The sequence below is a fragment of the Dendrobates tinctorius genome, unplaced genomic scaffold (assembly GCF_039654945.1).
Source record: "Dendrobates tinctorius isolate UK_male_01 unplaced genomic scaffold, ASM3965494v1 ptg000022l, whole genome shotgun sequence".
In the NCBI taxonomy this organism is placed as follows: Eukaryota; Metazoa; Chordata; class Amphibia; order Anura; family Dendrobatidae; genus Dendrobates; species Dendrobates tinctorius.
The window spans coordinates 2703669-2719044 of record NW_027361690.1 but is presented as its reverse complement, the minus strand read 5'-3'; the positions used below and the strand labels follow the sequence as shown (position 1 = coordinate 2719044).

At 39.1% G+C, this 15376-nt stretch overlaps 1 protein-coding gene across 1 annotated transcript in view; it reads left to right on the top strand.

The window, feature by feature from the left end:
- Window positions 1-15376, top strand: part of UNC13C (unc-13 homolog C) — a 1077413-nt gene that overhangs the window by 974903 nt on the left and 87134 nt on the right. Inside the window, exon 31 of the mRNA XM_073568403.1 lies at window positions 3505-3652. Within this exon, the coding sequence (XP_073424504.1) occupies window positions 3505-3652 (148 nt within the window). The remainder of the gene's footprint in view (window positions 1-3504; window positions 3653-15376) is intronic.

The window sequence follows — 15376 nt, the reverse complement described above, 5'->3', positions numbered from 1 at the left end:
TCCTTAACTGCCGATACGCCTTTTAACGGCGGTATTTAAGGGTACTTAAACCACAGCGCCGTTAAGTCATGGCGCTGTGGGGAAAGTGTATAGCGCCCCCCAGAGTCGAATTTTCTCCAGGGTCTCAGCTGCTGCGGGGGGTAGCCAAGACCCCAGAGAAAATGATTCAGGTCGGTTTTTACTGACCCCGCTTTTGCGATCTCCGTTATTAACCGTATAACTGTGACTGCAAAAAAAGCTGCAATTTTGCATTTTATTTCTCTTTCCTCTGATGTGATCGTACATCAGAGGAGAGAGAAATAGGGTACCTCCCGGTGGTCCTCGGGCCCTCCTGACTCCTCCAGTGGGCACCGCCATCTTTGTCCGGGAATAAAATGGTGGGTGCATGCGCAGTGCGCCCGCCGAATCTGTCGGCAGGCAGATTCCATTCATTCATTCAATGTACATTTTGATCACTGTGATAAACCCTATCACAGTGATCAAAATAAAAAAAATAGTAAATAACCCCCCTTTATCACCCCCTTAGTTAGGGAAATATAATGATATAAAGAAAATATATTTTCATTTTTCCATTAGGGTTAGGGTTAGAATTAGGGTTAGGGTTGGAATTAGGGTTAGGGTTAGAATTAGGTTTAGTGATAGAATTAGGGTTGAAAATAGGGTTAGGATTAGGGTTATGGGTTAGGGTTATGGATTAGCATTAGGGTTAGGGTTGGGGTTAGGGTTGGGATTAGGGTTAGGGGTGTGTTGGGGTTAGCATTGGAGCTAGAATTAAGGGGTTTCCACTATATACCAAATTTGGGGGTCTAATTTCTCCTGTTACCCTTGGGAAAATAAAAAAAATTGGGGCTAAAAAATCACTTTTGTGGAAAAGAAAAGATTTTTTATTTTCACGGCTCTGCGTTTATAAACTTCTGTAAGCACTTGGGGGTTCAAAGTGCTCACAACACATCTAGATAAGCTACCTGGGGGGTCTAGTTTCCAAAATGGGGTCACTTGTGGGTGGTTTCTACTGTTTAGGCACATCAGGGGTCCTGCAAATGCAACATGATGTCCGCAGAACATTCCATCAAAGTCTGCATTCCAAAATGGCGCTCCTTCCCTTCCGAGCTCTCCCATGCGCACAAACAGTGGTTTCCCCCGGTATCGGTGTACTCAGGACAAATTGCACAACTTTTATGGGTTCAAAGTGCTCACCACACATCTAGATAAGTTCCTTAAGGGGTCTAGTTTCCAAAACGGTGTCAATTGTGTTTTTTTTTCCACTGTTTAGGCACATCAGGGGCTCTCGAAACGCGACATGGCGTCCAATCTCAAATCCAGCCAATTTTGCATTGAAAAAGTCAAACGATGCTCCTTCCCTTTTGAGCTCTGCTGTGCGCCCAAACAGTGGTTTACCCTCACATATGGGGTATGGGCGTACTCAGGCAAATTGCACAACAACTAATTGCCCCTGCAACCCTTGTAAAAATAAACATTTAAGGACAAAAAGATCATTTTTGTGGCTAAAAAATGATTTTTTATTTTCACGGCTCTACGTTATAAACTTCTGTGAAGCACTTGGAGGTTCAAAGTGCTCACCACATATCTAGATAAGTTCCTTAAGGGGTCTAGTTTCCAAAATGGGGTCACTTGTTGGGGGGTTTGCACTGTTTAGGCACATCAGGGGCTCTCAAAATGCAACATGGTGTCCGATCTCAATTCCAGCCAATTCTGCATTGAAAAAGTCAAACGGCGCTCCTTCCCTTGCGAGCTCTGCTATGCTCCCAAAAAGTGGTTTACCCCAACATGTGTGGTATCGGCGTATTCAGGAGAAATTGCACAGCAAATATTGTGGTTCATTTTCTCTTTTAACACTTGTTAAAATAAAAAAATTGGTTCTGAAGTAAATTTTTTGCAAAAAAAAGTTAAATGTTAATTTTTTCCTTCCACATTGCTTCAGTTCCTGTGACGCACGTAAAGGGTTAATAAACTTCTTGAATGTGGTTTTTATTACCTTGAGAGGTCCAGTTTTTAGAATGGTGTCACCTTTGGGTATTTTCTGTCTTGTACACCCCTCAAAATGACTTTAAATATTATGTGATCACTAAAAAAATGGTTTTGTAAATTTTATTGTAAAAATGAGAAATTGCTTGTCAACTTTTAACCCTTATAGCTTCCTAGGAAAAAAAATTGGTTTCCAAAATTGTGCTGATGTAAAGTAGACATGTGGGAAATGTTATTTATTAAGAAATTTGTGTGACATATCTCTCTGATTTAAGGGCATAAAAATTTAAAGTTTGAAAACTGCAAAATTTCCGTTTTTTTCATAACTAAACACAAGTCATATAGAAGAAATGTTACCACTAACATGAAGTAAAATATGTCATGAAAAAAACAATCTCAGAATCAGTGGGATCCGTTAAAGCGTTCCAGAGTTACTGTATAACCTCATAAAGTGACAGTGGTGAGAATTGTAAAAATTGGCCTGGTCATTAAGCTGCAAAATGTCTCTGTCACTAAGGGGTTAATTCATTTCATTTCCCTATCCAAACGCTGGTCCAGGAGTTTTTCAGCTCTTCTATTTTTCCTTTGTGAATAATACCTCGATTGTACCCATGATGAGAACATTGAATCCTGTGGCAAATACCTTGGAAGAACTGCTGCTGGAACTGAATCCTGTTCATTTAAGTTCATATAGAAGCTTTGACTTAACATGCACAAGTTCTAAAGTTGAACATTCAGACATGTTTACCTATCTTTTTTGGCACTCAATATCCCCCTTTGTGGCACTTTTGTTTTTTCTTCTGAACTGTCTTGATATCTATAATTGAGAGGTGCATAATTTTTACATTTCAATTTGTGCACTTGTGGCCCTATTATCATGCTCTTCAAATGGCTTAAATGTATTGGCTTGGCGATGACATTTCTTCCAGGATGTTAAAGGGATCTCAGCCATGTATGATTGTCTCTGAAACACTGCGGCATTTCAGAGACACACATACTTTTTATCTCTTTCGGGGATATGTGCGCATATATAAAAAGGCTTGTCGGTCAGTGTCAGCTGCCAGGGACCCGTCTGTACGACTAATCACTTGTGCGTCTAGGTCCCAGGAGCTGATTAAAAGTATGTTTTTCTTTGAAACGCTGCAGTGTTTCACAGTGAAGCATACATGGCTGTGATGGCACAGCCAGGGGCTGATATGTGTTGCCCACAGTTTGGGCAGCATGCATCAGCTGACAGGTTCCTTTTAACTTATTATGTAAGCCAACAGTGGCCGCTTAATAGTGTATGGAGCTATGGTGCTCAGGTCTGTGCACTGCTACATTTATCCTTTGCCACAGCCAATCTGTGGCATTGACGGATGTCAGACTGCCACCAATCTGATGTTGATAACCTCTCCTAAAGATGGGCAACCCTTCTAAGATTACATTACTTGTGTAACTATTTATTATTAGATAAATTACTTTTCTAAAAGATATCTTGCACTGCTAACATCAGCTATTACTTTTTTTTTGCTGCAGCAATACTTTCATGCTGGGGGAAGTGGGTTAAAGAAGAATTTCCTGGAGAAGAGCCAAGACCTACAATCACTGAAATATGCCCTCAGCCTCTACACTCAAACTACTGATGCTTTGATTAAAAAATTTATAGAAACGCAGACATCTCAAGGTAAGTGTGGTTTATTTATATTCTTATTCATAAATTAAATCTGTGGCATCTAATGAAAATATGGTGATAAACAGCAGTGTTTAAAGCAGTTCTCAACTTGTTGTTTTCATTAAGCAGTCAGTGAATCATTGATATTGTCATTAATGAATGGGTAGAACTTTTCTCATGTCCTTTCTAGAATATGGGCTGAATGTATTTTATTGTCTTTGTCTCCAGGAAACCTTAAAATGTTTTCCCAAAAATTAAGTAGTTGCTACAGCTAGAAATGAGACAAGAATATTGTTAAATGAATAAGATACTTTAACTGCTGCAAAAGCTATATTCCCATTAGCTATCGTTACTTGTAATATCCGGTCCCAATTCCCCCAAAAAAGTTGGCACTCTGTGTAAATTGTAAAGCAAACAAGAATGCAATGGTTTGAAAATCTATTAGTCTGTTAGAGCCATATTTTATTCACAATAGAACATAGAAGTAATGTCAGAAGGTGAAAGTTAGACATTTTTCCATTTCATTTGAAAAAAATTAAATCATTTAAAATTTATGTCAGCAACACACATCAAAAATATTGTAACAGGGTAAGAAAAGGCTTGAAAAATATGTGGTTCTAATGAAAAACTGCTAGAGGGTCAGTTTTCAACTAAGTCACTTGACTTGTATAAAAAGAGAATGTTAGAAAGGCAGAGTCTCTCAGAAGCAAAGTTGGTCAGAGGTTCAGAATTGTGTGAACAACAGCACAACAGCGTCTAACAATTGTGGAACAATTTCATAAAAAAAAATGTTTTTCAACGTAAAATTGGAAAGGCTTCGAATATCTCACAATAGTACATAATGTCATCAAAAGATTCAGAGATTCTGGAGAAACCCATGTCCACAAGGGGCAAGGCTTAAAGTGTGTATGCATATTAGATGCTTGTGAGCTAAGGAGGCACTGCATTAAAAATCTGTATGATATGATTGTACAAATCACTGCTTGAGATCAGGTATACTTGCAAAACTCATTGTCTGTAAAAACACAGTTTGCCATGAAATCCATTAATGCAAGTTAAAGTTCTATCATTCAACGAAGACGTCATATATCAACACAAACAAGGAACACTGTTATCTTCTGTGGGACAAGCTAATTTAAAATGTACCTAGGCAAAATGGAAAACTATTCTGTGGTCAGATGAATCAAAATTTTAAATTCTTTATGGAAAGTACAGCTGTTTCCTGTGGACTCCAGAGGAGTTGGATCATCTAGTTTAATAGGTCACAGTTCAAAAGCCTGCACTTCTGCATCAAATTGCATGGCTTTTGAGAAGAAGAGTTTGGGTGCTGAAATGGCCAATTGCAGTCCAGATTTTTCACCAATAGAAAACATTTGGTGCATTTTTAAAAATCTAGTAAAGAAGGCCAAGGACTACATCAGGCAATAATGGGACAAGATTTCACTCCCAAAACTCAAGCTATTGGCCTATTCTCTTCCCAAACATTGACAGACAAGAAGAGGAGATGCTATGCAATGGTAGACATGACCCTGTCCCGATATTTTTGAAATATCTTACTGCCATAAATTTCTAAATAAGTTACTTTTTTCAAATTAAATAGAACACAAATCAATCAGAAGATCAAAGTCAGACATGTTTCCATGTTTTCAATAAAATATGACAATAAGAGATTCCCAAGTCATATTGTATTCTTGTTTTCTATACATTTTACACAGCTTCTCAACTTTTTTGGATTTGGAGTTGTAGGCACTGTGAAATATTTTCTAAAATGATCACATTTCTTAAGTTGAGATATTTGATGATTTATATAATCCCGTCCACATCCATAGGTCTGCGACTAAAAAGATCTTTGATTATTTTCATCTAATTTCCATGTTGGTGTGCTGAAAGCGAAAAAAAAATTGAAAAAAATCCTGGACGTCAGGATTTGCCACAAAATGCAAAATTCTCTTCAAATTTAGTAAATTTTTCTCAATTTTTTTTTTTTTTATCTTAGGGTTTTGAAAGTCAAAATTACTATTAATTCACATTAATGCATTGAAGATATACAATGCCAAAAAAAATAACTTTCAAAGAAAAGAACTTGCAGAGTGAGCTAATGAAACCAGCATCAACATGTTGCAAGCTGAACGAGCGGGCTCTGACATGCCCGGGCTTGTTTCAATTGTTTTATCTTGGTTCTCGGCTGTTCACACTTTTTAATCTCAGTTCGTGTTAGCTCGTCATATTCAACCGTGTTTCCCAAAATTAGCATTATGGCTCAGCGGAAGTGTATTAATTCGCCTGACAGTTTCTGTTACATTTGTGGTGAATATAGTGTTGAAGCAACAGCTGAATATTACAGACTTTGTGAAAAAAGTATACTTCGCATATTTCGGACCAAAGCTTGGAGATCAAGATAAAGCTTGGGCGCCTTATAAAGTGTGCAAACGGTGTGTTGAGGACCTCCGAAATTGGTTCAAGGGTAAGAAAAAAGCTTTCTGTTATGGGATTCCTATGGTATGGCGAGAGCAAAAGAACCATAGTGTCGATTTTTTACTTTTGTTCATGTGATGTGAAAGGGTATAATTCAAAATGGAAGCATTCCATTTCATACCCCAATATTCACTCAGCAATTCGTCCCATCCCCCATGGCACAGATATACCAGTACCCAGGGCCCCTGCTACCTTGGAAGAGATAACTAGCTCTGATGAAGGTGGAGTCATACCTGAACCAGATGATGACTCAAGCTCTGACTTTGATGATGATACCAGACCAAAATTGTTTTCCCAGGAGGAGATGAATGATTTGGTAAGAGACTTGAATCTTCCCAAAGATGCCGCTGAGTTACTCGGATCAAGGCTCAAAAGCAAGAATTTATTGTTGCCAAGAGTGTCTTTTTCATGGTTCAGACATCGTGAAGACGAGTTCGTTCCTTACTTTGCCCAGGAAGATAAGTTGGTTTATTGCATCGATGTTGAAGGTTTGATGGGTCAATTCAAAATCCAATATGATTCAGCGCAATGGCGTCTTTTTATAGATTCTTCAAAAAGAAGTCTCAAAGCAGTTTTACTCCACAACGGTGGTTTTTATGCTTCCATCCCTGTAGGTCATTCCGGAAACCTCAAGAAAACCTACGAGAACTTGGAATTGGTTCTTCGTAAACTTAAATATGAAGACCACGGTTGGCAAGTGTGCGGGGATTTGAAAGTCTTGTGCATGCTGCTTGGGCAACAAGCTGGGTATACCAAGTACCCTTGTTTTCTGTCTATGGGACAGTCGAGACGGACAAAATCACTGGACCAAGAAAAATTGGCAGCCGAGGGTGCTCACAGTTGGTGAAAAAAATGTCCTCTGAGAAACTTTGGTTCCTCCCCATAAAGTTCTTCTACCACCTCTCCACATCAAATTGGGATTGATGAAGCAATTCATAAAATCACTTCCAAAAGATAGAGAATGCTTCAATTACTTGGTCACCAAGTTTCCAGGCCTCTCGGAGGCAAAATTGAAAGAAGGTGTGTTCATCGGACAAGACATTAGAAGGCTTATAGCTGATCAAGATTTTATCAATACCATGACGCATCCTCAAAAAGAAGGGTGGATTGCATTTAAAGAGGTCGTAGAGAAATTTTTAGGCAATAATAAAGACCCTGACTACAAAAAAATCGTCGGATGAATGCTGAAAGCATTTCAAGCTTTAGGTTGCCTGATGAGTTTGAAAGTGCATTTCCTCCATTACCACCTTGACAACTTTCCTGAAAATTTGGGAGCTGTGAGTGAAGAGCAAGGAGAACGATTCCACCAGGACATTAAAGAGATGGAACGAAGATACCAGGGAAGATGGAGCATTACAATGATGGCAGACTACTGTTGGACGCTTCAGAGAGACATTACAGATGCTACTCACAAGCGTAAATGTACCAAGAGAAGCCTCACAGGGAAGAAGAATCAATTTTAGTGTGTGTTAGTGAGCTCATTGCAGTTAAAAAAATGATTTTCATGAAACATTTGTAATAAAAAATTAATTTTATGAGTCTATTTTCATTTATTTTGAGGTATTGTCTTATTTAACATAGTTACTTAAATTGTCAGAAAACGTGATGTCCTATGACAAAACGGAGGTCATTTTCGGGTTCAGCGCACTCAAAAACATAAAGATTACGTGGAATACCCAAAACAGCTCTTGAAAAATTTTTCTTTGGAGACCTGTGAATCGGAGATATTTTTGAGCTAAGTGAGATAATTTTAGAGCAACTTGCTGCTCATGTTAGAAACATTTCTCTTGCTAGACACATTTTTTCCACTTCATTAGTGGCATACATTTACACCATATTTAATGAAAAGAAGTTTCATATCTGTTATACATTTGGCACTTTTAACTAATCTTTTTAGTTTAGCTTCATTTTCCAAGCACTTTTAAAAAAATGTGGAGGTAGGTGTAAAAATGTATAAAGCACAATATATTTAGCAGATACAATATACTTAATTTTCAGTTTAAATTATAAAAGAACTATCTGGGCAAGGTGGCATTAGAAATGTCTAACAAGCTGCTTATACAATAGCTGCTTCTTATTTGACTTAAAGCGGCTATGCAGTGAAAGCAAGTTATCACCTATCCAATGGAAATGTGATAATTTGTTAATTGGTGGCTGACCCAACGGTGATGTCCACACCAATCGGCAATTTTTATCCTGTTACAATATAGAGTGGCAGGTGAGACGCCCAATCCCACTCCATCCATCCTGTATGGGGCTTCCAGAAAAGTGAAGCGTTCAACACCCCTCAGAGAATGGATGGAGCAGCTGCTGAGCATGCACTCTGCCACTTTATTCTAATGGGAATTAAAGTTCCCCGTTCTGTTGATCGGTTAAGGTACTGTCACACTTAGCGATGCGCCAGTGATCTCGACCAGCGATATGACGCAGTCAGGATCGCTGGTGCATCACTAAGTGGTCGCTAGTGAGCTGCCACAGAGGCAGATCTCACCAGCGACATCGCTGGGGACGGGGGTCGCTACTTACCTGTCACACCAGGCGATCCTGCGTCCTCCCGCCCGGCTCCACGCGTCGCTCATCGTCACAGCAGGAAGCGCCGCAGGAAACTGATGACGAGAAACAGTCCAGGACGTTCTCGCACGATCAGCGATAACCAGCGGGGGAGTGGGTTGTAGGTAAGTATCACACACAGCGATATCGCTAGCAATATCGCTATAACGTCACAAGTTATAGCGATATTGCTAGCGATATCTCTTAGTGTGACATGCCCTTTAGGGTCCTAGTGGTTGTCACTGAACAACCTGTGTAATATCAGGACTGTTAACACTGGAGTATAATTCAGATATTTTATGCTAATTTAGATCAGTTGTAATCTTTAGTTTTGGTCTGACGTTGTTGCTATAATTTACATTTTTGCCTACATGTACCGCCGTACTTCACTCTGCTGTTAGAACACGTCTTTGTATTTTCCTTAGTATGTTCACTGTCTTTTTCTTTAATATACATGACAACCATTACATAATTTCTCATAGGTTGTAGTCAGTTGAGCAAAACTCAACTTTAACAGAAGAGGGCCATATTTATCTCAATGTTCTTCATATTTCTTGTATATCCACATAATTATTGTAGCATTGTTTATATTGGTTTCCTTCTATGTTAGTAGCATGGTGACTCCATTGTTAAACTTTTGCTTAGCAGTATTGAGGCACTTAGTTCAAAACAGACTTGAAGACATACACCCATTATTTTTTTTTTACTCTTAATATATTGCTGTCATCATATTACTTATATTACACATTTTACTACTTATTTTACTATTACATATTATGATAGCACTGTGTACTCACAATTGCACATTTTGCCCTTCTACACAGTTAATTCTTCTCTTTTCCATTAGGTCAATAAAATCACATAATTAAAAACTGACCAGCTGAATGCTTCTAAGCTCTATGTAGACACAGGAATTATTATTATACTTAGAATTACAATTCTACATCACTGCAAAGCCCCTGGCAGGGAGGGGTGGAGCAGATCAGCTGCATCAGGAGTTGAAGAGTTGGATGACACATGCAGGAAAAAGAGACTTCCTATTTCTATATAGAACTTGGAATTCAACTAGTCTGTTTTTAATCATGTGATGTCATAGACCTAATGGAAAAGAGAAGAATTAACTGGGTACAAAGGCAAAATGAGCAATTGTAAATACACTGTGCTATATAATACGATGATTGCAATGTATTAAGAGTATAAAAACTTTAATGGGAGTGCATCTTTAAGGGTTGGGTTTGCATTTGATTCTTCACACAACAACATTCTGGTATCGAAGGTTAATTGAAATTTAGATTGTGTTCCCTAAGAAATTCAGTGAGTGGTGACAAATGCTATACAGCACTGTGGCATATGTAGATCTAAATGCAATAGTAAAATACATAGTACAAGTGCATAGTGTAAAACCACAAACAATATAATAAGCGATGCCAATGAACAAACTGTTTTTTACATAAAGCTTGGAGATAATGGATTGGTTGTACCCTTGGGGCAAAGTATATTTACTACCTTCTTTCTAAAGATAATATTCATTTGGTTACAGCAATGAAAAAATGAAAGAAGTTAGATAAAAATGATGAATACCTTTCGACTCATTTTTAAATGTTTTATCATTGTTGCCCTTTAAATTATAATCTGGAATAGGATATTGTGACAGAAATGTGAACTGACGAAAATCAACCAGTAACTCATTCATTTGGAAAAGCAGTGCTGGTCTGAGCATATGGGCCCGCACTAATTACCATTTACCGACATGTCTATATGACATTTTAGAAAATAACTTTGGCTAGAATTCCCTATTAAGTGCATCTTTCCTGATGTACACAACTAATTACCTTCCATTAGTTATCCAAGAAGTATTTTATTCTTCTTACTTTAGGGTTGTATGTATTCGATATGGTTTATATATTATTGCTGTTGTGTGCAATGTGAATTAAGCAGCGTGACCTTCATATAGTAAAATATTTCTAAAATGCTACATATAAATTCATGACTCTGCTCTGGGTGCTGTCAGCCTGGTTCTCATGATAACATTCAAAAGTAGAATAAAGTATATTACAATAGAATACATATTTGGCTAAAAAAATTACATGTCTAAAAAGAATAATGAAGAAATTTGTTATACACGTAACTAATATAGCTTTCATCAATAAAGGGGAGTAAAAGGCAATAAGTGAAAAAAGCAGATGTGAACGTGTCCCTTTATTGTTTCTCAATGGAAGACATGAGAGCAAGATCTCAATATATTCTGCAACTGACAAAAAATATACACCGTATGTTTCCCTTCAGGGGGGGTTTCACTATTGATTCTGTCACTAGAATATATTTTTTATATAGAGTAGTAGAAAAAAATTTGAACAATAAAATCAATCATGGCACGTAGAATCTTCATTTGACAAGTCTCCTATCAGAGGAAGCTTGTCTCTTGTGGATTGAAATGCCAAAGAAGAGCTTTAATTTTCCAATATGTTTCCATGAGTGTCACGATCATCAAATCCCAGGACTTGTCTAAATATTTTTTTTACTTCTAAAGGATATATGCTAGACAATAATGTACAATGTTGTTATATCTGTAACATTGACCCAGTAGTGCTCCTGTCAAGAAAATCCATGTGTTAATACTTCAGCGCCTGAGGAAATGTTTGCAGCTTCTTAGTTAAGGGACCATTTCTGGATTGTGCTACTTGTAATATAAGTACAGTCGACGTTTTTGTGGAAACTAATCTAACCAGTAAACTGTATCCCGACAACAATGATTAAAGCAATAGATTTCTGAACATGCAGATGTTACAATCTGTACGTTGACATGCTTGACACACTGTGCCGTTACTGGAGTGCGCCCATGAAGTTTGCATAGCGTGGATGCCCATTTACATTCTATTATGCTGGAACGAACACTATGCCAAACAAATGTTTGACCATGCTGATCGTTTGTCTAAGAAATGCTACATCTGTACTACATTAGTGTTTGTTACTCCATATCTTCAGGAAGTAGCACCAATTCTCAGTAACACTTTTTGACCTCACATTTTTTTTCTCTAGAATTTTTATTCTACAGAAAAATGCAAGTCCGGAACATTTCAGAGGTTACCCAGTCCTTTATATTGATGATAGGTCATCAATATCAGATTGATGGGGTAGCGAAACTATACAGTTGATGAAGCTGTGTAATTCCACTCCACAACTGAGCGCTTGAGTTCGCCACCAGCAACAGGAACAGCTGATCAAGGGGTTCCAGGTGTTGTATTCCCACTGATCTGATATTAATGACCTATCCTAAGGATAGATCATCAATATAAAGTACTAGGCAACCCCCTTAACTTTAGTGTGATGTTTCTTATAGCCAATTGTATTTTACCTAGTAAAAAACTGAATATAAAACTGAGGAATTTCGTTAGAGGTGGAATAGGAGATAACATGCAGCTCAGGTTAGCGGCCACTAAACAATGAACAGAGCTTTGCTGTTCTACTTCATACATTGATTATATCTGGCCACTACTAGAGCAGATGTAAGTTGATCGGTGGGAATATGTGATGTCGGACTTCCAGGGCTCTCATATTATTGTTTTTTTCTGTGGATTGGTCATCATTATGTGTGAGACAACCCACCATTAGAAGTGCTAAAATATTGCTTTGATATGCCATCAAATTCTGATAATGTAATGAACAAATGCTTGAACTCCCGCTGATACAAAACATAGTGGTTTCTTGAGGGGATTTTCCATGCACAATTTCCTGTACAGTGTCTTGAAAGGACAACTGTATAGCTAAAAAAAGAAAGAGGCTTCTACCTCATCATTCAGGTGATTGACGTCAATTGTCATTTTTTAAAAGAGTATTTAATTCATATTCATCAGAAATGGAAATCCTAACAGGGTTATCTCCATCTTCATATATGAATCTTGTCAGATAGTGCTTGAAAAAACAAGCACTTTTTGCAAGTTACTGCTTATTAAAATTCTTAACCCTTTTTTTTGGTTTACAGCTCATTCTTTAAGAAACCAAATAATGCTGCAGTCTCGCTTGCAAGTTCTGCAATGAAGCTGGCCAGGAGTAAGTAGAAGGTTATAGCACGTTCCAGCAGTCCTGGCCAACTTCAAGACTGCTTACAAGCTCTGGCAAAAAAAGTTTGCAAGCATTGTGCAAGTTCTGTTGTGTAGCAGTGTTGGTCTCCAAGGCAACAAACTATAAACAAAAGGAAAGATAAGTGTTAACATGTCAACAATAGAGATGGGCGAACCCGAACAGTAAAGTTCGGCGTCCGTACTGAACACCTACTGTTCGGCCATGGACACTGAACACGGACTTTACCAGGAGAAAGCGTGACAGCAAATTGTGTATCAGGGCACTGGTGGCTGTTTGTGGGATTCCTTCACCTCAGTAAGCTATATGCTACCTCTATATTATATATGGATTGATTTTTTTTTTAACTTCCAATATTATACTGCATGATATACATATAGATAGACTTATTATTTTTGTCACTAAACATGCCTTGTATGCAAATTCTTATGTGAATCATGGAAGTTCATTAGTATTACCTGCTTTGTCTGATATAGACTACCATGATACCCTTTATTTTTTGTGAAAACCCCCTCCCACCTTTAGCTACTTGATTTTATACTCTTTTGAATCCTCTTACATGTCCCATTTACTCTAGGGTTCATGTCTTTTTACATTTAAGTTTTAGTAAAATTTTTTACATTTTATACTCTTGAGTAGTGTTGAGCGATACCTTCCGATATCGGGAAATATCGGATCGGATTGGATCAGACCGATACCCCAAAAATATCGGATATCGCCGATTCCGATACCGGAAACTAATGCAAGTCAATGGAACACAAATATCGGAATGAAAATAAACCCTTACTTTCGTTGTAGGTTAATTCTACACGAAGGAAAACAACTAAGAATAATGTAGAATATATTGGGGGAGGTGGAGGAGACATTAAAGGCATAGAGGTTTAGCCCAATCAAATGGAATAGCAGGAATTAATTTTTTTTTTAAGACGTTCGGAGTTACAAAGATATTGACTATGTTAAGCTTTTTTATATTTTGTCAGATATTCTCTTCAAGGTCATCTTCTTGGTCTTCGGGGTGGTCTTCAGGGTTGTCGTCTTTAGGGTCGTCGTCAGCGAGATCCAGAGAGATTACCAGAAACCATTTCAAAAAGCTTGAACTTGGAAATGTAGCAGAAGGTACAAGAAGACTGAGGAACTGCTGAGAACCAGCTGACGGTACTGGAACCTGGATGGGTAGCCGAAGGTACAAGAGCTAATGGAACTACCAAGGACCAGCTGATGGTACTGGAACCCAGTTACTAAGCAGGAGGTACCTGTGCCAGAAAGCACTACCAAGGACCAGCAGACATTGGTGGAACTCGGATACCGAGAAGGAGGCACCTAAGCCAAAGGCTCTGCCTGAAACCAGCTGACGTTACTGGAACCCAGGGGGATATATTCATGATTGACTTCCAAAGAACCAGCTAACGGTACTGGAACTTAGATAGGCAGCAGAAGGTACACATGAAAAAAAAAGTTGCAAGGCCGTGAGCCAGCCAGAGATACCGAAACCCACAGTCCAACAGGGGGAGCTTGTCCTATTGGCACTATGGAACTAGCTTTCATTGCCAGATCCCTCAGCTCACATAGGAAGCACCTAAACTGCAGGCACCATAGAGTCAGCTAACCCGACCGCAACAAGACAGTACAACGTATTGGAGGCAAAGTGACGTTGACACTACCTGGAAACAGCTGGCGTGCTGGAACCAGGCTGGGCAGGAGGGAGTACCCGTGCCAAAGACACTTCTGAGCAGCAACTGGCGGTGTTGGAGCCCAGGGTAAATAATAGAAACAGAGTGGAGGCAGAGGCCTAATTGGAGCAAGTTTAATATCTGTAGTAGTGTGAATGTGGACAGAGCAGGAGAAATTGCCAGACACACAGCAGGGGATAAGCTGACGTTACTGAACCCCAATAACACTGGAGCATGTGTTGACTGTGCAGATGGCACTTATGAGCAGCAACTGGTGGTGTTGGAGCCCAGGGATTACAGTTCAGGTGGTAGAAACATGAACACAACAGGAGACCTGGATACTGTTGCCAATCAATTATTTAATCTGGAAGGGGACTGTCAAATTCCTGCGAGATCCCGGCCTTGTTCATTTTCAAAAAAGTAAGCCGGTCAACGTTATCGGTGGATAGTCGCATGCGATGGTCTGTTAGTACACTACCTGCGGCACTAAAGACACGTTCCGATAATACACTAGCAGCAGGGCATGCCATCACCTCCAATGCATACTGGCTAAGCTCTGGCCATGTATCCAGCTTAGAGACCAAAAACTTGAAGGTGGAAGAGCAGTGTGGGAGAACACTGAGAGGACAAGACATGTAGGTCTGTCACCATCTGATGGAAACGTTGCCTCCTGCTGACTGGAGCCATCTGTGATGGCGTAGACATTTGTGGCGGGAACACAAAACTTTGCCACATTTGGGCCATACTGGTCTTGCCTTGTGCTGAGGCGCTGCTTCTGCTCCCTCTTTGTGCAGAGCTTCCTCCACTGCCTCGACGCACTGAGATGCTTTGTAAAGCACTAGCAGCACTGCTCTCGGGTGGAATGGAGAACATGATGGAATGCACAAGTGTGTCTTGGTACTCCCGCATTTTACGCTCCCGGTTCAACGGTGTTATGAGGCTTTGTAAGTTGTCCCGGTAG